The 26,583-nt window shown below is 35.5% G+C and overlaps 1 protein-coding gene across 2 annotated transcripts in view; it reads left to right on the forward strand.

Moving 5' to 3' along the window:
* SDCCAG8 (SHH signaling and ciliogenesis regulator SDCCAG8) overlaps positions 1-26,583 on the forward strand; it is a 116,755-nt gene that overhangs the window by 8,779 nt on the left and 81,393 nt on the right. For both annotated transcript variants that reach the window (XM_080390475.1, XM_080390474.1), the window contains exons 2-12: positions 4,043-4,222; positions 4,335-4,417; positions 7,799-7,918; positions 8,323-8,448; positions 8,746-8,886; positions 10,263-10,327; positions 12,506-12,694; positions 14,853-14,991; positions 18,141-18,293; positions 20,830-20,964; positions 24,226-24,342. In XM_080390475.1, coding sequence (XP_080246601.1) covers positions 4,043-4,222; positions 4,335-4,417; positions 7,799-7,918; positions 8,323-8,448; positions 8,746-8,886; positions 10,263-10,327; positions 12,506-12,694; positions 14,853-14,991; positions 18,141-18,293; positions 20,830-20,964; positions 24,226-24,342 — 1,448 coding nt within the window. The remainder of the gene's footprint in view (positions 1-4,042; positions 4,223-4,334; positions 4,418-7,798; positions 7,919-8,322; positions 8,449-8,745; positions 8,887-10,262; positions 10,328-12,505; positions 12,695-14,852; positions 14,992-18,140; positions 18,294-20,829; positions 20,965-24,225; positions 24,343-26,583) is intronic.

Genomic DNA, 26,583 nt, shown 5'->3' on the forward strand with positions numbered 1-26,583 from the left:
GTCAGAAACAGGTTAGGTTTTTATTAAAAACTAGCATTGTAAAGAAGGGAGCGATGGCTGGCATTACTGGACTGAGAACCATGTTCATAAATATAGTGCTTTTTTGGGGGTTATTTATACTTTATAAGCTATTGGTAGGTTACAACCAAGCGAAGAAAAAGACTGAAAAGGGCTGTGAAAACCATTACAGTGGGGAAAAAAAATCTATTTCCCAATATCAGTCAAGATGATGTGATCTTGAAAAAGATAAAGTTAAGGCAGAAATACATATTTAGCTTTTGTTCTCTGACTTGAACTGCCTTTCACCCTTCCATTTGGAAGAAAGGAGCTATTAACATTTGTAACCATTGGTATATATTATACTCTGAGGCATGTCTTCTGAATTCTACCTAGTAGATGCTTAACTGTGATTATATCTGAAGCTTTTTTTGTCTATGAGAAAAAAAATATTTTCAGTTATTTATGCATAATATCAATTTACAGATTGCAAACTTGTAAAAATGAATGGAGGACATGTATGCTGGAAAGCTTGCCATTTTTCTAGTTGTAGCAGTTGGTCCAATAAAAGATGCCTCCTTACAAGTTTTGTCTCACAAGAGTGAAATTCCTATTCTGTTTCATATGCAGTCGTCCTAGGGGAGAATAACCCTACAAAGAATTCAGGGCTAAATAAAGAAAACTGCTAACGTTTCACGTTTCTGACAGTCAAGTAAGGTTTTGAGAGTGTGGGGTTTTGTTCTGTTTTAAATCATTAATAACTGTTAACTATTAATGAAACTTTTCTAATTCAGAGTAGTTTTGACTGGTAAGTAGAAATGACTGTGGCATTACTTTAGAAAATTGTAAAAGAAACATGTTGTCTTATATTCCTGATAAAATGGCTGTGAATCAAGATGGAGAGCTGTCTCATTTTCTTGGTTCACTTAGTATTGCAGTAGATTCTGCTTTGAAGATTCCATAAAGCCATACTACTTAGGTTACTACTCTGTCTTTTCTAGCTAATATATACATTGCTTAAAGGGAAGAGAGATTAAATACTCATCTCCCCTTGTACATTGGCAATTGAAGGAATGAATCAGAATCACAGAATAGTTCAGGTTGGAAGGGACCTGCAAGGATCATCAAGTCCAACTCCCTGCTCCCCGCAGGACTACCTAAATCTAGATTGTATGACTAGGAGCATCATCCAGACACTCCATGGCCTCGGTCATGGCCTCAAGCCCATCAGCTTCCCTGGGGAGCCTGTTCCAGTGACTGACCATCTCCTCAGTGGAGAACCTTTTCCTAGTACTACGTGTCTTTGCTCCAAAGCTTACAGGTTTTTTTCAGGAAAGCTGAAACATTCCTATCCTTATTTTATTCTGTTAACTTTGGTATTGTGATGGCTGTAATTTGTTAATAACTTTGTCCTAGAAAGATGTGCTCTGAACCAGTAAAGATGGTAAAAGACTGGGGATATTCGCTCACTGGAAGAAATATTTGTTGATCTAACCCAAGAACTGCACTACCAGCTACCATACTACCACTGTGGGTACAGCATGCCCTGTCGTTGGGTGATCTTCTAAAACACCCTGAGGAGGAACCATTCACACCTGTTCAGGGACATGAGCCAGGGTAACATTTATACTATGCCCACAGAAGCTCATTTCTTCAGGCCTCTGCACCAAACTGATCCTCCCTGCGTTCCACTATGTCTTTCAGAGTTCTTAATCACAATTTAACTGCCTGTCCTGTCATCACACATCAAGTAAAAGTACTGATGTGACTAAATACTTTCAGCAGCATCTAATAAAATCTTTGCTTTTTAAAGCATGGGAATTATGAAGTCCATAATTAGGGACATGCATAGGCCAAGGGGACAGGATCATAGAATCCTAGAATAATTTGGGTTGGAAGGGACCTTTAAAGGTAGTCTACTACAACTGCCCCTGCAGTAAGCAGTTATCTTCTACTAGATCAGATTGCTCAAAGCCCCATCCAACCTGACCTTAAATCTTTCCAGGGATGGGACATCTACCACCTCTCTGGGCAACTTGTTGCAGTGTTTTATCACCCTCACCATAAAAAATTTCTTCCTTTTATCAGTCTGAATTGACCCTCTTGTAGTTTAAAACCGTTCCCCCTTGTCCTGTTGCTTGTTCCCTGTCCCCATCTTTCTTATAAGCCCCTTTTAAGTATTGAAAGCCTGCAATAAGGTCTCTGCAGACCCTTCTCTTCTCCAGGTTGAACAACCTCAACTCTCAGCCTGTCCTCATGAGAGGTGTTTCATCCCTCTGATCATTTTTGTAGCCCTCCCCTGGACCTGCTTCAATAGGTCTATGCCTTTCTTGTACTCCAGAGGTGCATGCAGTACTCAAGGTGGAGTCTTACCAGTGTGTAGATCTTGACCTGCTGGCCACACTTCTTTTGATGCTGCCCAGGACACGGTTGTCTTTCTGGGCTGTGAGTGCACATTGATGGCTCATGTCCAGCTTTCCGTCCACCAGTACACCCAGGTTCTTCTCCTCAGGGCTGCTGTCAATCCCTTTGTGCCTCAGCCTGTATTGATACTGGGGTTGCCCTGACCCAGGTGCATCCTGTGCCTTGCATTTGGCCTTATTGAACCTCATGAGGTTCACGTGGGCCCAGTTCTTGAGCTTGTCTAGTCCTTCTGGATGGCATATCAACCGTACCACTCAGCCTGGTGTCATCTGCAAATGTGCTGAGGGTGCACTCAATCCCACTGTCTATGTCATTGCTGAAGATACTAAACAGTACATGTCCCAGCACAGACCCTTGAAAGATGCTGGACATCGCTGATCTCCATCCGGACTGGAGCCATTGACTACTACTGTCTGGATGTGACCATCTAGCCAATTCCTTATCCACTGAGCAGTCTACCCATCAATCTGTATCTCTGCGATTTAGAGAGAAGGATGTTGTGAGGAACCGCGTCAAAGGCCTTAAGGAAGTCCAGATAGCTCATCCCTTGTTCACTGAAGTAGTCACTCCATCATAGAAGGCCAATAGGTTGGTCAGGCAAGACTTGCCCTTGGTAAAGCCATTCTGGCCTTCTTGACTCATCTCCCCGTCCTCTGTGTGCCTCAGCATAGCTTCTTTGGAAGAAGTGAGTTGCCTGGCGTCCTGTGGTATGAACCAGAAGTATCGTTATCTAAAAACCAGGCCCGTATTTTTTGTTTCCCAATCCATTCGGCATCTCTCAGATGCAAATCTCTCAAGTTTCTTTTCTGGCATAATGCAAATATTCAGCTGTATCTTAGTGATACTGCATTTATGATTGGAACGTTTTTGATTTTTATGAAGTGAGCTAAATGAAAAAAATTTAAAAAAGGGAACATAAGAAAAAAATATATTGAAAATGAGAGAAGACCATTACTGTATCACCTTCCAGTAAGTCATTGAACTCTTGAAAGGGTTCATAAAAATATCTGTATTTTTCTTTCCAGTTTTTCTTTCCAGAACGATGCGTGTTATTATTTAGTTTTCATGCTTGTTAAAAAATGATTGTTCTTTATTTAACCACTATCTTATGTTGGTTCAGTTTGCTGAGTTTTTACTTCATTTACTCAGATATTTTTTTAGTTGTGCTGTGCATTGCTTTGTCACATGTTGTGACATAATTTGAATTAAAAAAATATTTTTATTGGTGCTCAGTCCTGCACTTTATATGAAATACAGCATGAGCTTTAGGATCATTGAAAAATATCACAGCTGCGTATGCTAGGAAATATTTTAGGGTCAAGTATACTATTACTCGTCCTGACGTATTGATAGGCAAAGATACTACTTACAGCTGCTTCTTTGAAAATGTAGTAAATAGTTCTGCAAATTGTGACATAAAGTAGTTGTTTTGGCTGTTTGCATTAGGTAATTCCTTCCAGTGGCTGAGTTTAGATAAGTAGTCAAGCTAGACAGATGCTGAATGCTTTTAGTTCTCTCTTTTTTTTTTTTTTTTTTTTTTTTTTTTTCAAATTTAAAATATCAGTCAGTAAATGTTTTCTTGTATGTTGTTTATTGTGGCTAATGATGTGATCTTTTTCAGAGCGTGCTAGTGATAGCATTCATCAACTGAAATATACCTTGGAGGAAAGACAGTTTGCAAAGGGTGAGGGTGAAGTTGGATTTGACCTGTCCTCGGTGGACGAGGGCAGTGATGATGAAGACAGGGGCGATGATAACAGTGGGAATGCAGCCTGGCAGGAACGGCAGCACCATCACACAGGTAAGATTACTTGAAAGCAAACAGCTTAAAAATTGTTTAAAATTATTTCAATGCAATATTTCAATGAAAAAAATAAATATTTTTTTTTTATTTTTTTTTAATCTCTTCATAGTTAATCAACTTAAAACTTCGTTGCAACATCAAGAAAGAGTGGAAAGTGAAGGCTCTCCATCAGGGAGGAAGATGTCCTTCTCTGTATGTTGCTTCTTGTTTCTTTTGTGTTTGAATGAATGGTATGCATGATGAGATCAATTTTCTCTTATCCAGGAAGAAAAAGAAACATCAAATAATTTTTGTGTTCTGAAATATAGGAAACTCCTGAGGCTATGGCCAGAATTTGGTATGCTTATGACCATAGCAGAAGTAAAAGAAATCTGTAATACGGGATTTAGACTTTTGTCCTGTTTTGTTGACCATGCAGTATGGTTAACAACCCGTATTGCTTTCAGGTTTCTCTTTTTTTTCTTTACACCAAAAGTTCATCCTTTTTGTTTTGGAAACAGTCGGGGTCAAGTACGTGGACAAAATTCTCTAAAAGCAGCCTCTGCTTCCCTTTGACTGTACTTTAGGGATTCTCAAAGGCCTTCTCATGCTGTAACTATGTTTTTTCTTTAGAGGATTAGAGATGTTCATGGAACAGCAGATTTTTGTTGCTCTCTGCCAAAATACAGTGCTGCCTGTCAGAGTTAGTTTACACCCTTACACAGGCTTCTCAGATTTAGCCTTCTGGCAGAAGAAGTGCACCAAAGTACGTCCAGTGGACAGTTCAGTTACAGAGCAACTGCTGGATACTAGTGTCACTATAGGAAAATAATTCAAAGGCGTTTTCTAGTTTTATCTTTTGATGGCCTGCACTGACTACTTTTGGTTTACACTAAGCAAGACAAGCAGCATTTTGCTGTTAGGGTTGAGGTAGCAGCAGAATAATCTAAAGCCCATATTCCTGCTGTGTTGCTTTGAGGTGTGTAATGAACCTAGCTCTACTGTTCTGACATTGAGAAATTTCACTTAAAGTTAACTTTCCCAAGTGTTCTAAAATCCATGAGTTCAGTCTGATAGTTCTGCTGGGTACTTTTGCCTCATAATGGTGCAGGATACACTTTTGTATACATTACACCAATGTTTCTCAAGTTTCTCAGGTTAAACATTAAACACTGTTTTTCAGTGAAAAATAATTTGAATAGAAAGGGAGTTTTTCGTGTTTTCAGGTACTGCTGTGGTGTAATTTTTTCAGGGATGCAGCTGGAGGTCTCAGCTGCAAGGTGTTTATTAAACTTTCAGAAAAGAGGGAGGGATTAACAGGAGCCAGAGGAACAGAATGATGAGTTACAAATATTATTGGTGCTATATTATATATATTTAAACAAGTGTGATTAATTTTTTAAAACTTTGTGAAGTAGTTGAGTTTAACAGACCTTAAGCAAGGTGAATTCTGAGTCAGTGGAACACGGAACTTAGGTGCACTGAGCCAGGTGGAATACATTGCAAATTTGGAGTCCTTTCTCTAAATGTTTTTCTAGATCATTCTGGAAAACCCTCCCTTTGTCTCTGCAATTGTAGTTCCGTTCCAGATTTATCAAGAGTGCCATCTTTAATATGGCCAATATTTATATTGGGTATAATTTAACAGGAAGGCATTCGTTGCTATAAATCTACCCTTCATCCTGGTTAGTGGATTTCATCTTTGCCTTTAAAGGTTGGACAGTGAACCTTAATACTTCATTGGCAGAAAGTGTACATAAAATTAACTAGTAGATGTAATAGCTAGCTATTAGTAGCTTGGTTTGGGTTTTTAGTTCTTTGTTGAATGGTGAATGTTTCAAAAATAATATTTTAAAAGAAAGATTACGTTTCTGAATCTTTTAGGAGATTTAGGAGTCAAACTGTTCAGTTCCTGAAAATGAGTTCTATAATCTTTAAGACTTTATGTATATTTGAGAAGCATATCACAAAATATTTTTGCTTTTTGACGCAAAAGTGTGTTTCTGACCCGAGATCACAAATGTCTGAATTGTATCAGTTTCAAAACTAGCTAGGGATCAGTAAAGATGCTTTTTTTCATCCAGAATAGTGAACTAATGCTAGAAATGCACCTGTTCCTCTGAGAGGACCCCATTAACAAGTCTGTGTGCATTTTGTATCAGAAAAGAATACAAACAAGGGAGATTTAATGTTTTGCAAATGTAAAACTGTTAAGAAAATTGGTGAAAATCAGAGACATCTTTTGTATAAGATGATATATGTTCTACTCCGAGACCTGTCCCAGCTTGATTGTCTTAATTTGAATTATTTAAAAAAAACACCTAACAAACAAAATCCCAAACCAAAACATTGTAGCTTGCTTTGATACACTTTCTTTTAGGTTCAGGAATTAAGATAGTTCATATATGTCAACTAGTGTTCTTTCAATATACTTTCAACAATACTTAGTTCTTTCAGAGAATGCAATTTGCAATAGTGGAATATCAAACTAAGGGAGGAAACCAATATTCAAATACATAAAGATGACGACTGAGGATCTGATAGTGGCTTATTTCAATTTGAAAGTAGAGACGATTAAATTTTTTTGTGAATATTCAAAGGCAGTTTCATTGCAGACTAACATATTTATGCTTAATACTGTTACTCCATTAAAATTACTTCAAAGTATATTATAATTCATTAGAACTGAATAAATTATTATACTATAAGAAAATGTGTCTTACATCCACTCTAAATAAGTCCTTTTTATTAGACTGATGAGGACTGTTGCTAGTAGAATCAAAGAGAGGCTGTAGTTTTCAGGAAGCTAATTAATTTATGTTTTTAAGAGCATTTTAGTAATTTTTACTTACATTCTTTATCTGTACTGCATTCTTAGAGTAAATGCTGTAAAGTTATAGTGATTGCATTTTTCACATTTTACAAAAAGTTTAATCCCTGTTTAAATCTTGCTGAGCAAGGCAGAGATACAATTGCTTCTGTTGAATCCGCAAGGATTCCTTTCATTACCTTTTTCAACTAGCTATTTGTGAAGCTATCAAAAATATTACCTACTTATAGGTCTTCAGAAATTTTTTTTAGAATTTTATTTTAAAATATTGATAACCAAGTTCTTTGATAAATGTAATATCTATTACACATTTTCCTGTGTTTCTGTGGAGGTACTGACATTGCAGACATAGTTGTGTTTCTGTAGTAGTTGTTAATGAACATTTAGAAGAGTTGCTTTTGCACATCCACAACTCATTAACATTCAAGGTATTTTTATATTCATTTCACAGGAGAAAATACCTCCTTACATTTGTCTAAAATGGATGGTACACCTAAATAGCAGCATGAATTTCATTTACAGATTGGTTGGTGGTTATGATTTAATCCTGCTTTATAGATGTGCTTAATCAAGTAACTGAACTTTTTGACAGAAATGTTATAGTTACTTTTTGTATTGAAGAATTTAAGTTCTTATTGATTCTTCCTTCCTCATGATGTAGTACTTGGTGACTTTTTATTATGTGTATTCTGTGTGCAAACAACATCTTATTGCAATAGCTGGAAAACTGGAAAATAACGCCTGCTATTCTTTACTTCCTTCAGAAACCCCCAGAAGCTGAAGCTGCAACCGGAGACTTACCAGCCCTTTCTGATCTCGTTCCTATAATTAATGATCAGTCACAGTACATTAATCATTTAGAAGCAGAAGTGAAGTTTTGCAAGGTATTAGACAACATATTTCACCTACTAAAACCCTGGTCCCCTGAATATGAAGAATTGCTTTAAAAACAGCTTATTCCTAGTCTTGAGATTGATTGTTGCCATAAACAAACTGAGCCAAACGCACTTCAGTAGATACTGAGCCTTACCATGCATCTTGGGCTGTGTTTAAGGATCTTCAAAGACGTTTTTATGTCCTATCACAAATATAAGTAAGCAATTTTTTTAAGAAGTTATATGGAAATTCAAGCTAGAAAAATACAAAATCTGTCTTTTGAGTATTCTTATTTTCTGGAAAAGATTTAAAATAGTTGAGAATGTTAATCTAGGCTTTTGGTCTCAAAATGTATTTCGATGTTGGTAGCTGTCTTAAGGAACCTTTTACATGCAGTTCCTGTATCCTGTAGGAGGAATTGTCTGGAATGAAAGATCGAGTACAAGTAGTTGTACTTGAAAATGAGGAGCTCCATCAGAAACTGAAATTCTTAACTGCAGAACATATGTGGAGAGAACAAACTCTTCTAGATGCCTCGGTGAGTTTTTACTTTTCTGTTGTTTTAATGTGTTCAGGGACCCGAATCTCTTTCAGGTAGGCTATATAAATGGTTATTCGCAAGCTGAATTTTAGTCAAAATATAATGAGAGTTTGTAAACATGGATTTTGGTGGATAACATCATTATCGTAGCTTGCCAACCTAATTGACTTTTTTATTGGTCCTGTAGTCTGCTGTAATGAAAATTGTAAGGTTCAATACTTGTATAATTAACATTTCTTAAAAAAAAAAAAAGCCTACATAATTACAACTGAAACATGACTATTTTTATTTTAGGCAAATACTCAGAACTCCTGGCTTGCAGGTGGTAATGACTTTAGCATGTGTCAGCCTGTCACCTCATCACCAGCACGTAACAAAGATCAGGCTTTTGTTACAGCAGCTTCTGGAGACATCGAAAAATGGCCAGTAGAACTGGTTGGTATTCACTTTCTTTGCAGTCATACCTTCACAAAACCTTTCGGTGCTTTGTTGTTGCTGTACTTCTGATGCTTAATTTTGTTACAGACATATAGGAGGAGTTTTAGTTGACTGAACCTTAATCTGAGGTCCAATTTTATTCTCTTAAACCTCATCTTCTTGTTATACCCTAATTAATATTATTATCCAGTTAGACACAGATGGCAGGTTGTATCTGCAGATGTTGATTTCCCAGAGACAAGTCTTGTTTTAAGAATGTCCTTTCAGTGATGGCTCCACTGTACTTTGGAGATTCTTAGCTTTAACACAACACACAAGCAGGTGGGAACTAGCGGGTGTAGTTCAGATAGCTCTCCAGGCAAGCTCTTTTGCCATGAGCCTTTCTGCTCCTAGAGCAGCGCAGGACTTAAGGTACAACAGTAGCTTTGTGCAGTCTGTTTTCCCTAAGCTGAATTACACATTTTGTGCTTTTAGAGATACAGAGCAGCCCTAGTGATTCAGAGATGATGTTGCCTCTGTCCCGTATTTTTTAGTTTGGGAAGATATTCTTATTTTTTTTGCTCTAAATTAAATGGGGTAGGCATTGCTGTCTTTTGAGAAAAGCAAGGTTAACTGGAAGTTTTGTTGGTTTTAATCCATGTGCATATGTGTAATGTGGAATTTAAAGGTTACTTTGATTCTTAAAGATAATTATATGTATTCATTGTTTCCCACTGAAGTATTTTTGTTGATTTTGTTCAGCATCTAGAGCTGAAACCCCTCTTCATTGATCCCTAACACCTGCAGTTGTTTGAAAGCTAGTTTTTACAGTAATTGCACTTTAACTTCATCTGCCATATTTAAAGAATCATACTGATTGTGATTTATTTCTAAAGCATCATAGTGAGCTAAATTTCTGGTGCTTTATCTGGTTTGTTACCACTGTTAGTTTGTTACACCGTAGTGGTGTGGTTGATTTATGTACCTAGTTCTTCACCACCTAATGAGAATAACTCACTGTATTATAAATAAATAGCCTGTCTACTTGAAGTTCTTCAGAATTCCTCTTTTGTTTCTGCTAACTTGTGGGAGAGTAAGAGCAAACTTGAGACAAGATCATCAACTTGTGTAAATCGTTGTAGAGGGCTGCAGTTGGAGCTGAAGCCATTTACCATGTGAGGATCTGGCAAGATGTATAGAAATGAGAAAATGGGAGGGTTGTTCATTTTGTGGACTTTCCCAAGGGCGAAATATTTAGGTTTTTCTGACACTAGTGTTTCAACAAGTTTATATCTTCAGGGGAAAAGAATGAGTGTGGCTAATGTCTAGGTGTATTTGTGAAGATGATTATGAAGAAAACAAATGACACTACTTTTCTCCCATCTGTTCTAAAGGAGAAACTAAAACTTCTTTATCAAGAAAAAGTCAATATCCTTGAAGCTCAAATACAGTCTCTAAGGTAAAGTTAAATGTTTTTTTTTCTTAAAATTATTGTTAATAAATATCACTTCATAACAACACAAAACATTCTTAATTTGAATTTAAGTAAGAGAATGCCTGAGTGTCTAAATGTTGTGTTTTCTGATAGTGTCCCTGAATGCTGGTTCTACATGATTTTTTTGCAAATATAAATGTAGTAAAATTGAATGTACTGCTACTATATAGCAACATCAGCAATATATACATTTTATAAATTCAATTGAATTGTGTTTATAGAAATCACAACTTGATATAAAATGTCTTTATCCTTTTTATCCTTTCTTCTTATAGAAACACCGTGTCAATTAAAGAAAAAAAGAGAAGTTAAAATTTTAACTTATGTGAGCCCATCCATATCTAGCTTTCTTGTACTAATATTTTATGTTGCAAATTTTAGAAATCTTAAGCATTGAACTAGTTTAGGCCACATAATGACTTTGAAGCAGGAAAACCTAGTTTTGAAGCATTCAGGCAGTGTTTCCAGTCATGTAACCTGCATATCTTTTAAGCACAAAAATATTTGAAAATAAGTCCACATATAATCCTTCAAAATATTGAAGTTTTGAATAGGTAGCAAACTATGGAAAAACAGAGGTAGAGGCAACCACTTTAGGATTTGGTTTTCAGGACTGAACTTGCCCCTGTATGCCTGCATTTGTGATACTGCTGCTGAACCTATTTAATTATGGTTTTCCCTAAATGAATTGCGGTTTCATATATCTGAAAATTCTAGACTCTTGTGTGTGTGTTAAAAGAGTTACTGTTAGGTAGACAAATTTAAATATGCCCTCTGCAGTGGTGAAATCTTAAATGTGCAAAACCAGTTGTGCTAATGAAAATAAAGGAGGATCTTACATTTCAGCTATGTAATCTCAATTGATTATTTTTCCCCCCACTTGGCTTGAAGTGTTAGATATACTCAGAAATAAATACTGAAGGCTAAAATAGCCTGAAAATTTCCACAAGTACATTATTCACCCTCTTGATTTCTCCTAAGGGGCACGATCTTTCAAGCTATAAGTTCTGCAAAGCACTTGAGCATTTACTAAATTTTAATTAAAGTGAGAAATTATATCCCTTTCAGTGGGACTATCCTTATTTTTAACTTCAAGCAGGAATTTCCTTAGGACTCACTGATTTCTGTCCAAGTTTTCCCAACAATAGGTCTGTTGTACCATGACTGTGTAAGGGTACACGCAGACCAAATTCTGTTCAGTTTATGGTGGATTATATTTAATAGACCAACTACTAAAATTGGAAAAAGTGCACAGAAGATTTCCCAGATGGAAAAAAGCATGCATGCAGTGTATATATTATGTGCACAGTAAATCCAATGCAACCAGAATGTGTCAGACTTACTATGTGTGTGCTGCCCAGATGGCCTGCATAACAAACCAAAAGCTTTGGATTCATTGCGCAATTTGTCAAATTGATCTATATGTGCACAGTGTGCATTTGTCTGGAACTTCCTGATGTCAGCATTCCTACTGCTTGCACTCTCCCTGGCCTGACAGATGCTTGGAAATTCTGGAGAAAATTCTTCAGAGCACCTGGTAAAAATTTCAGAGACGTGTATAAAAACTTACCCTGCTTTTCTGGAGATGTAGTTGACCTGGAGTCTGTGTGTATCGCTGGATCGGAGGGAATGTGCTGAATACATCTGGATTTTTGTCAGGGAGCATGGGAAACTTACTTTATATTGCAACTTTACAGTTAATTTAAGAGTAGAGGAGAAATGTGACGTTAGTGATATTAAGAAAACTAGAAAACATGTTAGACTGGGTATTGAAATATACAGCTGGTAGTGTTTCTTGTAAATGAATCTTTTGCTCTGTTCAGAAGATATGTAAGCCTTTGTACCTAACAATATTTAAGTTTTGTATCCAATAATCTTCTGTGTAAGTTCACCATTTTCTGATACTACAGAAGGAAGGAACAAATTAATTTTATTTTGTCTATTGATAATTTTGATTGAGCAGTTCAACTATTATTTCTCTGTTAAAGTCTTCCTTAGCCTACTGAAATGTGTCAAATAATGTTCATTACAGGGATACACACAGTTCTTTTCAGGTTACATCTGTAATTATATATTGCCCATAAATATAACTGGTAGAAATGTTTGATTGCACAAGTAATATTTTTTATTTCTTCTTTCTAGGAAAGACCTTTCAGAATCTCAGAAGACGTGCAAAGATTTGGAAGGAAGGCTAAAACACCAGAAGGCACTTGTTTCAGCTGCGAATTCTAGCCGGGTTGGTGGTCTGTGTCTGAAATGTGCACAATATGAGGCAGTTCTTGCACAGACTCATTCTAATGTTCACATGCAGACCATCGAGAGGGTAACAAAGTAGGTCTAAGGGGGATATTTACTTGCTCACTAAAAGCATGGTTAATTACATTAAACTGTGTAAGTCTCCATGTGCTGGGTTGCATAGAGAGATTGCTTGTGGGACAATGGACTCCCAGGTTGAAGTTACAATGCTAAAATCAATGGCAGAATATGAGTGTAGGTCCCAACCACCTTGAAATCCATGGTAGTTTTGCTACTGATTTCAACTGGGAAAGAATGTTAGTTGTTATCTTGTAATTATGATACCTTGGGCTGGCCAGATAACCAGACTGTTGATAGTCTGTTTCCCACACTTTTTGTTCAAAGAAACCCTTGACTCTGTCAGAACAAATATTGTGGAAGTCTGTGTATTTTGATTGATTATTTCCTGCAAAAGTTTCTTATCTTTCTGTCGTTGGAAGTTTTAATGGCTTCACTTTATTCTCCTTACATTTGGATACTTCTAGGATACATCAGCAGTGTAATCCTTCTTTTGCCACTTGAATTTGCTTAGGAGGTCAGGTGTTTGGGACAGGATGCATTGTTCCTCCCTAACTACAGTAAGTCAGGGAAAAAAGTTCCTTTGGATAAAAATAAATGAAATTATTTGCTTCAGCCTTTTTTTAATTGTAGCTTTTATTTAAATGATTTTCAAAAAACAATTTTTTTTGTGAGTGTAATATATGTGATTCAGAAATCCCAACGGCATTAAAATGTGTTTTTCTTAAGAAATTCTGCTAGTCAATCATTTTCAAAAATTTCTCCCTTTCTACGTGCTAGTAATAATGACAGGGTACTGCAGCTTTCTTAAAGTTTGTTAAACAGGCATCTATTAATTGTCAGATATCGGAAGCTTCTTAGGTCTTCTGAAATTTTAGATTGAGCTAGCTGGAGATGAGGTAGTGGGTCAATTGGAAGCAAGAACACTAAAGGAACATAATATATATAGCCTATCAAATGGATATTATCTCTACACATTAGAGGACTGTTTTTGTATGAGTTTATTTTTCTATTGTGAAGTCCAAGAATTTTCTGGGAAAGCTCTCTGTTGCTGAAAACTCGTGTTTCAAAATCTACTTTCATAAGAGAATTAATTATTTGTCACAGACGCTGGAAAATATGAACAACCTAACTATAAATCAGTACATTCTTGTCATCTAGCATTACAGTGCAGTTTGAAATAAAAGATTTGAGCTGACCTATTTATCTTTCATAAACCATTATTTGAATTTGAGATTTAACGAAATCTGAAAGCTACATCTTCTTGTGATGCAACTTATTAAAACCAAAGCTATTTCAGTAAGGATTTTCAAAAGGACATAATCCAAATCTTGTTTAAATGAAATGTCAGAATATGACTGTTAGTTCTCTGGCAAGTAAAACTGTGTTATTTTTCCACACAACACGAAAGAAAAAAAACAACAGAAAAACAAACAAACAAAAAATTAAAAAAACAGTTTTCAGTCAGAATCTCTAGTTGCACTTAAAACATAAACAGCTTTCAACTTATCAAAGTAATGAAAAGGTTAAGTATTATAGTTTTACTGACTGTGCATCACCATTTGGTATAAAGCTCAGTTTCTTAGTTAGCAGAAGTTCAGAGGGGATGTAGAATCCAGAAGTCATATTGTTTTGTTTCAGTTTGCAGCAAAGGGCTATTGATTATCATTTGATATACTTAGTGATCGTGATCAGAATTACTTGTTGAATCTTATCCTTCCTTTTGGGTTTTTTCCTTCCTATTTTACATTTAATGGCAATGTAATTTCATATTGCTTTGATTTTATGGGTTTTTTTTTAAAGAAACATGCATTTTTGGGGGTTGGTTTTGTTTGGTTTTGTTTTTTTAGCACAGTTCCCCATTTTGTAATGCCAACAGAATGTTGGTCATCTTCAGTATATTTCTGACTTGACCTCTGCTGTCATTACTGGCAGTTTTGCTAGTGGTCCATCTTTCTGAAGTGAAGGACTGGTCATCAAGCAAATTATATTTTTAATATCTGCCAATCTAGCAGTGTGCTGTATTTCACTCTTAACCCATGCGAATTTTAATCTTGCTTCTCTTACAACCCTTACGTCTTTTATCTATTAACATTTTATATTTGATATACATGTTGTTGTTTTTTTCTCTTGGGAAAAGCTATAGAAGAAATACCTGTGTTTTCTTTATATACAGAGAAAGAGATGACTTGATGGATGCACTTGTTTCACTGAGACGAAACATGAAAGAGATGCAACAAAGAGAATCTAATGCTTGTGAGCAAGTTAAACAAGCTGTGCAAATGGCAGAAGAGGCCAATTTAGAAAAAACAAAGGTAAATTAATCAAGAAATCAGAGCTTTCAGTATTCAGATTCACTGTAGATGTTAATTAGGTTTAATGCTAATGAGAGAATACCTGCATAAGACCTTTATCCCATGTTGATATGACGTAGTAGATTTATGACTGTTTCTGAGCAGTAACGTGAACTCTCTGAGTTCTTAAATTCTCATCAGGGCTGTAGGGTATATTGCATTCGTTGGCCATCATTTAAATTCTGAGGTAGTTTCACAGCTGGGTGACAGAAGTTGAATGGTATTGAATGGTAGAATTTTCAAAAGCATTTGTGATGTAGGAAGATAATTCTCATATCACATTTCTGAGCTGTTCTTGAAAGAAGACTTAAAGTGCTTACAAACAGCTTTTTTGCATCAGATGAACATGGTGCAAGAACTGGTTACCTAACAGAACTCTTTGAAGATGAAAGTCCTGTCTGATGCTACTTACAGGAAGCATTTGGTGCTATGTAAATAATAATGATAAAACCAGTTTTCATGTAATGCTTGTGTCAACCCTTGTTACTGTATAGAATCAACCAATATTGACCAAAATTATTTCCTTGATATTTAGTGACATCTACTGTATTAGTAGTGAATTACTATGGAATCGAGAGAGGGTGGTGGTGGTGGTGGTGGTTGTTGTTTAACAAAATACTGTTGTTTTTAATAGTGAACAGGATTGATATAATTGTTTTATTGCTCAAATCAGTATTATTCATCCAATACTGTAAGAGTGTGTGTGTGTAGGGTCTTTAAATATAAACAGTGGGGAAAAAGATAATGAGAGTGGGATTCCTATGTACTTGTTAAATTTAACTTCGGAGTGGTACAGCTCCTTGTATTTTAATGAACAAAGAGAGAACGAATCCTTCTGAGCCCACTGTTTACCTGTCGCATTCTGTCCCTGGGGGGTTAAATTTTTTAATTGCTTACTTGTTCACTGTTTTTGGGATGGGTTCTACAGTTGTCTCATAGAAATGTTACTCACTTATCTTCTACATAAAACTGCACAAAACACTTTTCCATGCAATAAAGTGAAACTACCTGATCTTCCTATTTTTTCACTTGATGTTGGAAATGTTTATTTTAATATTTAAACAGAAAATCCCTATAAACTCTTACTCCGTTTAGCTCGTGTTAGAAATGTGGCCCGAGAATAAAACTAGTAAGACAAATTTGTAGAGCCTTTAATAAAATAGGTCTTTGTACATATACCATTTCTGCCACATGAAGAAGGGAGCTCTGTAGGGTCTCTGCTGGCCTCCCTCTTCACTGCAGCAAGGAAATGTTAAGTGCTATCTGCTCGTATGAATAGTAGTCTTGTTTTTTGCATGCTCAAAACCTGTTCTAATAGGAAGGAATAAGAAGAAATCTTTTATTTATGCTGCATTAATTCAGCATTTTTACATGTACTGGTATTTCTCTTGGTAAGTACAAGCCATCCTTTATTTCCCTAGTCCAATTCTCTGGAGGTGAAGCGCTGTTTTTCTTTGTAATTATCATGGAATTCAATAGAACAGTCCACATAAGAAAAGTGAGGAATGAACACATTGGGCTTCCAAATGCTATAATTGCAGTTTCATCATCCTGTTGACAGAAAGTCTAACCCCAAGTGCTTATCATTTAAAACCACCATTTTTTTCTTGTCTTTTGCTTGTCTCTGTAGTTTGTGGCCTCTTGCCTATTACACAGAGCAAGGAGGAGATCTGGTAAGGTTAAACTTGCATAGTTGAAGCAAATCCAGGAATGTATTTTCCGCATAAATGTCACAGAAGAACAATTGTTTGAACCGCTCATTATGTAGTCAAAACAGTGGAGTTAACAAAATACACATTTCTTCTTGCAACTTACTTTTTCTGGAGTTGCATTTGTTTTACATGTGTACCAAACTACAGCAGCCTTACGCAGACAGTTTGCTGATGCTCCATTCCTACAGAAAAGGTTTCAAGGCAACAACAGAGGGATTCTCTCACCAGGGTAGACTTGTGATAGGAAAGAGGCCCTAAGGAGGGTCCCACAGAATTGACATAAACTTAATGGAGATTGTTAGAGTGTTCTCTAAAAATTACGGTGTAATTTGCTTCCTCCATGAACAGCTCAACACCAAGGAAATTGTATATACGGGATTGGCTTTGAGTAAAAGAAAAATGGGCAGTTTAAAAAAGTGATTTAAAAATAAAGGGTAATAAGGTAAAATTCCTAAAAGGAGGTTTCTTTAGCTTCCTTGATGTAGGATATGCTGAATATCAGTGATAGGATGAAATGAAACCTAGTTTACTCATGGGCTAGCAAGCTGCTTTTAGTGTACTTTGAATACTTTGATCTACTTTTAATGGGGTAGTGTATTTCTGATTTAAACTGACATAACGTTCAACTTCTATCCCTTTAGCAGGGATACACCAGAATAAATTGATAATATTTTTTTTTCCTAGCTCTTTTAGAATGTCTACTGTGCTTCTTGTATATAAACTTATGTTTCTTCTATTTTGGTAGAAAACACATCTATAACTGGTGTTATAGCACTTCAAATTAAGCAGGACATTTATGAGTTTTCAGAAAAATGAATCTTATTTGACAAACATGAAACTAAAAAAAACCCAAACATTGTTTCTTTGTATCTTTCCATACTTCTTCCAGGTTTCTCATTAGCCTGCACTCAGTAATTCACTTCAGGGGGAGAACAAGTGGAAGTGCATACATTATTTGTTTATTTATTTTACCTTCAGCTATGCAGTTAGGCAGTAATCACAGTGTTTGGAAGGAGTCAAATACTGGAGACTGGTTCTGGTGATGTACATTCAGGAATTTTAAATGCAATGCAAGTAATCATCTTGGTTTTAGAAGAGCAGCTACTTCTTTGGAAAATGTACTTGGAGAGACGCATCCATCTTTGCCGTGACTCCTAAAAGCAATTTGATTTCTAAATTATAGTAGGGCATGTATATACTTACAAACATACGTATGTGTTCAATTTCTTAGTTCTGTTCCAGTTGTTAACACAGTAGGGTATGTATAAACATAACTATGTAAAAGAACAAAAGATACCGTTTCTAATAGCAATTCGGTTTCTCTGATGGCATTAGATAAATGGCATGTTTGTTTAGAATTTTAAGCTTCTTCCACTTAAAAAGCCATTTTTCCCCTAGGCTCTAGTTCAGTGTGAGCAGCTGAAAAGTGAGATAGAACGGCAGAAGAATCGTCTTGAAAGGGAGTTAGCTGCCCAGCTAAATAAGCGGACTGATGAAAAAGAAGCACTGCGTGAAGAAATGAAGAAGGAAAGGGAGGACTTGGCAGCAATGGTATGAGTTGTTGGGTATTTTTTTCTTCTATTTGTGTATTACAATGAGCATATTGTCCTCTTTAAACTTTCTGTTAGCTTGCCTTCCACTTTGTTTCAGTTTCGGATTTGAGAGCTCAGTACATCACTTCACCATTGCTTTAAAGTGCTTCAAAGCAATGGTAGATAAGTGATCCTTTAAGCCTGAATAATTGGGGTTTCTCCTGTGTTATTAGATAAATACTAAGTTGCTGATGTTATGCATTTTATTTTAGTTTGTATATTTTCTAATGCACTTTGTCAAAGTACGAAAGAGTTAATACAATGCAATGTTTGTACCTAGCTTCTTATAAAGATTATTATTTAGGTTGCCAACTCAAGCATTCAGAAGTTGGCGCATGTGGAATTTGATATGCTTTGCTACTTTGAGCTGGGATGTACAAATATATTAATGTTACAATATTGTGAATGCATTCTAATATGCATTTTCAGGGTGATCTTATCATATACTTAATTTGCCCACCTGCAGAAATGTGTTGGAATCTCTTTTCTCAGTTTTACTGATGTTTGTAAACTGTCGCAGAAAGAATCTGTCTCATCGTTTATACTGTGACCATTGCAACAGAGCCTTGATAACCTTGTTTCAGACTTCTAGATGCTAGTGTAATTTAAGTGTAAAACGTAAGAGGTTTCTGCCCAATAGAATGTGCAAAGGAAACCTCGGCCTAGCAGCAGTAAGTCTGCGACACATGACAGAGGCGGCACTTCTGAGGCGACTGGAGAAAGAAATGGGAAGAAGAGTAGAGAGAAATGCTTTATAAATTAGTGGTTTTCATGCTTTTTTGATGTGCACGCCCTTCAACCATTTTTTGGTGGAGGTTTGGAAACAATATAGTGAATTTCTCTTCTGATTGTAGGCTTTTTCCATATTTTTGATCTCTTTTTACAAATAAGCCATTCAGTTTATAAAACCTGGAGAGCAAAACCTGAACCATTTAAGTGTTTAAAAAAGAAGAGGTTCTTTTAGTGGTGTTGTTGCTTATGAAATGTCTGGAAAGCTACTAATATGAACAGGCAACCAAGGTGATATGGTTGTATTTCTGGTATTATGATATGGTGGGATAGTGTTCTGAAGCTGCTACAAGAAGGCAAAGCCTTTGACTCCAGTTCCAGATGTTAAAACAGGAATTAAGTGCAGTGATAAGGGCTAAGTGATATTTAAGAAAGTGAACTGTTGTAAGTGATCATAAGAAGTCTATTGCCAGGGAAACTGAAATAAAAAAACCCACACCTTACACTGGAGGCAGCGAGACATTATTAAACAATTCCTTATTTGAGTCCCTGCTATCTATTGGAAGTTATCCCTCACGCATTTAGTTGTTTAGTTACAGATTTGCTTTAAAGCAGAGTATGCACTGCAAAATACAGCCTATTAGATGAGCATTTCATACTTTTTTTTTCATAGAATAATTCACTCCTTCATGTCATCACATTACTTTGTATTTCATCACCCACTGGGATGTGTTTTACTGGAACCTATTCTGACTTCAAGTAGTTGTACTGTTTGTAAATCCTACATACATGCTGAACATAGTACAGTGACACCATAACAATTTCACACTTGGTAATTAAAGATACGGGTTGACTTTGTAGAAAACTGATCTTATATGCATGATTTATGCCTACCTGTGATTAACTGCTTCTATGTTTCAGGATTATGAGATGGTAGAAATATTATACTGTGCATCAAGTCAACCTCCATATGAATATTTTATGGCTTACTTTATGAACTGATTTGTTTGAAGGCGAGAATTGGCATGATACATAAATCAGGTGGATGTGTAATGAGTGAAAAATAGTTATGAATATATAATCCTCTAGGTTTGGTGTTAAATTCCTGTAAGTTAACCTAGAACTGTCAGACACCATTATTTCCACTTATATTAGTAAGCTTCAGGGCTAAATAGCTGAAGGGTCACTGTCTCTGTTTTATTGTTACATTTTTAACCATTCAGCAAAAATTGATCTGAATTACATTAGAATTTTAACGTACTATTTCTATATGATTTTTGTACAACATCATGCTTTGATCTCTAGTGCTGAAATGTTTTCTGAACTTGAAAGTTAATTTAAGATCTGTGGTTACAATGACATTTTTCTTTAGCTGGAGGAATGTGATTTAGTTTAAATCAATCTACATAATGATGGATAAGTTGGTGATAAATAGAACTCTTACAGCTGCAAGACTGATGCAACCAGCTTCTTCTGACACTGTCCATACTTACAAGTCCTGGAGACTACTCCAGTTGATGAAAAGTTTCAAATAAACTACTGTATGATAAATTAATTTAAAATAATGAACTTATTGTTAAAATAATTTAGACATGTTATATTGTAATTCATATTTTCATTATATATTTCATCGTATATATTTATTGTTATCTTTTTAATGCTATGTATTTTTGCTACATACAGTTGTTTCAAGGAGGAAGTCTCACAAGATTTAGATCTGTAGTTGGACAAATCACGTCATTACAGTGTTCTTGGGCTTTTTGCAGGTGATGGGCATGTCTGAGAAAGTGGCCGTGTTGGAGGCTCAGGTAGAGAGAATTACAAGGGAAAAAAACTCCCTAGTTAACCAGTTAGAAGAATCACAGCATCAGCTTTCATCTCGGGAAATGGAGATGAATAAGGTAGGTGCGTTTATAAATGAGTATCTTTATAACTGTGACCTGAAAGATGAGATGTTTTTTTTCTTTCTGTTTCCCTCTGTATTGGCAGAGAATGTGTGATAAATGCAAACTTCGTCTCGATATCCCAGAGGCACAGTTTTATGTGTTAGAAAGATAACTTTTTAAGACTGTCAAGTCACCTTGTGATGCAAAAGCTAACCTTTCTACCTTGCAGACTGTGCAGATCACTATTTAAAACTGCAATCTAGTGTTTCATTAAAAATTGCATTTTATCTGAATGAGAGAACGTAGTATTCAACCCTGTCCTATAATTGCTACCTCTGGGAGATGCAGTGCTGAAATAAAGGCAGCTGTATCAAATCACTGTTTTTCAATTACTTGCCTGTGGAATTTTTATATGGTGTACTGCTTTATTCGTTAATATTGATGGTATGCCTTTTACAAAGAGATCTTTCTTCCGGTTAAGAATTATAGCTTAACATCTATCTGTGTATCACTTCTGAGTGCTTTATTTTGCATGTTTCTCAATCTATTGGATCCTTAGTGTGAGTCATAACATGAGAAAAAAAACAACCAATTGTAATCCAAAATTTATGCTGTGAGATTTCACATTGTTAAAATTATTTGGTTTATTACCTTAGTTTCATCATTCACTTGTTACAGAACATGAAGATAAGGGGGTGCTAAATTTCTGTAGAATAGAAAATCTGAGAATTCAATTTTATTCAATTTACAGTATTTCAAAATACAAAGTTACAGCCTCTTGAAATGTCTGTATACCTTACTAATATTCCTAAGGCAAATTCTACCTCCTCAGTTGTTAATTGCAAGGGTTTTTTTTGAGCAATTAATTCCTTAGGCCTCTAGAGACTCCTGGAGAGGTTTTCAACAGTTCCTGTCTTCCTCTGCTGCCCCGACTGGTAGAAATAAGTGAAAGTATTGCAGAAAATTTACACCAAAAAATCATCCAAACTTATTAGAAAATGTATTTCAATTTCAGCTGAAAGACAAATGAAAGAGCATTTTAAGAATGTCATGAGGGTTTGGTTTACCCTTTCTGAGACACCCTTTTGGTTTTTCAGACTGGGTTCACAGATGACTAGCACCACTTATGGGGCGGGGGTGGGGGCAAGGAGGTAGCAGGTGTAAATATACATTGGTCCGGAAAGAACAATTTTATATCCTACCGATCTGAAGCACTCTCTCCGAAGAGCGACACTGTGGATCCAGTCCCTGCTTTGGTTAATGTTAATCAATACAAAGTTGAATAGGTAACCACCTTACCATAGTTTGTGCTGTGGTTTTATTGCACTGTCTTGAGAGACTGGAGAACTGCATTTGTGTCCCTGTACTGAACTGAGAAGTCTCAAATACCTGGAGGAATGTCCTGACCATTGAGCGTTCGGGATCATGTGCAGGATCCTGACCTTTTTTGTTGGCTATGAAGTGACGTCTATGTCTACTCGTGAGTCTGACTACTTGTTTCCCAGTTTGTCATTATTAAAAATGGAAAACAGCAATATTTTTCCTTCTGAGTTTTATCTGAATTTTTTTTTTCTGCATGCACCAGAAGTCAGGGAAAAAAGTTTGGAGTGAGAATCTCCTGCCTTCATTCTGAACTGAAAAATCCATTATTAGGACAGCACCATCTGCTGATTCTTCTGTGTTATTCACTTTGTAGATGTATGGGGGAGCTGAAGGCGAGGATGGCTGGATTATTTTTTTTTTATTTTGCTTGGAGGAAGTGACATATTGGACTTTGTTACATCCTTTCTCTCTCCTCCTTCCCCTATATGAAGAATAGGCAATCTATGCAGTTTCATCATAGGTTTTTTTAGTTGCATATGATATTTCAGTATTAAAAGAAAAAAATGCTTCAGAACTTTGCCATTCTTCAGAGTATTTGTTACCGTGCATTATTTGCAGTAGGGCTCAATTCACAAGCTGTCCTTTTAATTTATAAGTGACACTGTTTTTTAAAGTTTTGCAGTTGGTTTGTTTGGTTTTTTTTTCCAAAGGTGATTTGATTTACTTTTACCCTACCTTCTTTTAAGAAGAAGGTGAAAAAAAAAAAAAGCCGTGAAAATGAGAAGAGGTATGAAGCTGAAAAATAGAATTCATTTGACATGTAGAATGTATGTGAGGAGATCATTGAGAGGCACAGAGGGCTGTAGCAGCAAGTTAAAAGTTTGCACATTTAGGAAGCAAGTCGTGAAGATGTAAGTGGGGCAGGGAAGCAGCGTGAGTGAGTAGGAAAGAAAGTTCTCTAAGAGTAGCTGCGAGTAAACACATTTATGTTCTCATTAGGGAATGTGCATATAATTAAGGTGAAATGAACAGTCACAAATTGGAGGTGATTGCACAGGATAAGGACAAAAAGGGGGCAGCTTGTCCACCATCCTTCCCCGTTCCCAACAGATAAGTTCAGATAGAATCATTTCGAAGTCTTAGATTGGGAATTGGGAGAAAAACATCCCTGCACAGCAGTATGAAAGTTATCTGAGAGGGATTGGTTTGGTTTTGGTGGGTTTTTTTCTTTCTCTTCATTTCTTCTAACCCCTCCACAGACCCTCGGAAGTTGAGTTGCCTTCAGGTGGAAAGGAATGAGGAGGTATCATAACAAACATCCCAAAAGCAGAGAATAATCGTGCCTTTGTGGAAGTGATACTAGATTTCTTTAAATGTTGCTTTGATCCCTTTCTTCTGGGCCATGCATATATCTGAATTAGGCATTGTTTTTAAAGAATTTATCTTCGGTTTATAGTAAGTCTATAATGCTAAAAATCACTGTATTAATATCTAAATGTTTTCTTTCTTAACAGTGTGAAATTGGCAAGATAAGAAACTACGCCCTTATGCAGGAGTGTGATAGATCCTTTACTTCTAGGTTTTGGAATTGTTGACATAGACTTTCTTGGGAATTTAGAGAGAATGGGAGAAGAATATAAAACCAGCAACTGTAGTTTAACTGTATTTAGTAGCACATATATTTACAACATAAATATTTATACTTAGCAAAATCTTGATCCAGATAGGATTGAATCTAGAAGGCACTGCATATTTCAAAGTTAATGACTATATAGAGAATTCAGATCCACCTTTTTATATAAAAAAACATTTGCCATATGTAGTCTTAAAATATCTGTAAATTAAAATATGTTGCATTTAAATGTCCTGTAGAGGGCACCAAAAGATCTAATTGCAAACCCTGGGCTATGGATTCTTCAAGCTGCAGATCATGTTGTCTGTATAATCTAACAGGTGTGTGAAGAAATGCGCTATCAGTTGAATCAAACCAAAATGAAGAAGGATGAGGCAGAAAAGGAGCTCAGAGAGTACAGAACAAAAACTATAAGGGAGCTTGAAGTTAAGGACCAGGTAAGAGATAATACTGCTATAACTTTGCAGTTATTAGAAGCCTAAGTAGGGTTATTTCAGAAGCTGGAATGATTCATTTTTCTAATAGTGGTCATTTATTACTGTTAAATGGTATCTAAATTAATGGCAACAAGCCAGCTATTACTGTTAAATAAATACCTCTTGGTTATCTTATTCTTGTTTTCAGCCCTAGTATGTTCAGTTTTACATAATAGTCATCCCATGCTTTCATATAGAATTACTCTATCGTATGTATTCATACAATGTACTTAAATTGTATGTACTGTATACATATGTTTATACACTTTTTCTCACAAATAAATCCACACAAAATTACTTATACATGCAGCCTGACAAAACATTAAAGACTATAAGTGTAACCTAATGATACCAAAAATTAAAGTAATTTATCTTCCAGTTTCTTTAAAGATTCAAGGTTAATGAATGCGCAGATTCATAGAAAAGTTGTTTAAAAAAACCCCAAACCAAACCAAAAATAACCTTCTAGAAAAAAAAAAAATTCCAGTCGGCATGAATTGCTGATTATCTAAATCTGTGTTTTGGAATAATACAAAAAACAGTATATAGGTAGTCTGTGAGAAAACAACTCATGCAGTAGGAAAGATTATTAGAGTAACCTGCAACATACTTGGCAAACAGTTTGAACAGGTGTAGTCTGTGTCTTTGGAAGTGCCCTTTTTGTTGAGGTTCTATCTGTTTTTCTCTAGGTATTCAAACTTCCAGCTATTCCTTCCTAAGTTGTGATCTATACATGAGAGTGAATGTCTTCTGAGTATACAGATGTATAAGATGCACATGAGGATATTTTTTTTATTATGCATTTTTTTATTAGCGCAGCGTATCAGATATATTTTAAATCATTCTTTTTCTTGTAAATAAGTGAACAAATCGGGCCCTGTGTTAAGAGTATTTGTAGGCAAAAATGCAGTATTTCTAAAATTGTATTTTTATTTACCAGTTCCCCAAAATTTTCATGTAGGACAGGAAGTTTATTAACTTACATGAGCTTAGGCTGGAAGCAATATTAATTCAAATTATAATCAACATATGTAAAATCCAAAAGAGAACTTGCTAGATAAAATAACTATTCAATACGTATAAAAAAAATCATACAGAAAAGGAAAACAGGGGCCTTAAAGCATTTTGGTTTTGGGGTTGGCTTTTTTTTTTTTAACTCCTGCATCCTTTAGGCCTAAGGACACTTAGAAAAACAAAAAACAGGCTTGTCGTCTGTGTCTTGACAGATATCACAGATAAGAGAGTTGGCATAATCTTGGCATACAAATAAAACAGGATGTGTTTAATAAGATATTTGAAGAAGTATCTTGGATTTTAAATCCTGTTCTTCAACTTGCTTCAGGATTGCCTTTTGAACAAATTGCAAAATTTAACAAAATACTTTAACCTCATGTATCGACATACTGGTATTTTATTCAGTGTGGGAATGAATACTCCAAAATGTGATGATTTATAATTTGATATAATTAAAGTGAAGTAATGGGAGGGGGAGTTCCTATCAGCAAAGGTTATTAGAGCAATTCGGTAATTATGTAAAGTAATTATATTGTTCAAATATGATTGTAGGTTCCTCAAAAAAAAAAAAAAAAAAGGAAAACAAACCATTTTGAAATTCTAACACTCAGCATCTAGCAGCTGTTTTATAGCTGTGGCTTTGGTAACTTAGAAAGTTCCATGTAGGTCCCAATATTATTTAACATGCTAAAAGGCAACCAAAAAGAGTGTGTGTATGTTTTGGGGTTTTGTTTTTTGGTGCAATTTTTTGTTGGTTTTAAATCAAATTTTAACAAATGTTAATAAGTCATTGCAGATTATTTCATTTAAATGAAAACAGCTCAATTGCATCTAGTTTTGTTTTTAAAGAAAAACCTGAAATGTTTCATCTTACATGGCAATGAATAGCAAACAGTAATTGTTCTTTGGTCTCTCAGCCATGACCTGACCTTCTGGCTAAGAGACAGAGTTGATACTTTCCTTGGCCACCATCTGTTCATAATAAATACATATTTATTTTTTAAAAGTAGAAAGACAATAATGTATGAGTATTTTTGTGCTATTCCATATTAAATAGTGCATTTTTCTGTTTTAAAAGCAAATAATTGTGTTTCAGATGGCCTTTGGTATTTTGAAAGTGAGTTTATTGCTTCTTGAGGTATAATTGTATTTTTAATTTTGCTGTGGATAAATTCTAGTTTTGAAGAT

The sequence above is a fragment of the Falco punctatus genome, assembly GCF_963210335.1.
Source record: "Falco punctatus genome assembly, chromosome: 5".
Lineage (NCBI taxonomy): Eukaryota > Metazoa > Chordata > Aves > Falconiformes > Falconidae > Falco > Falco punctatus.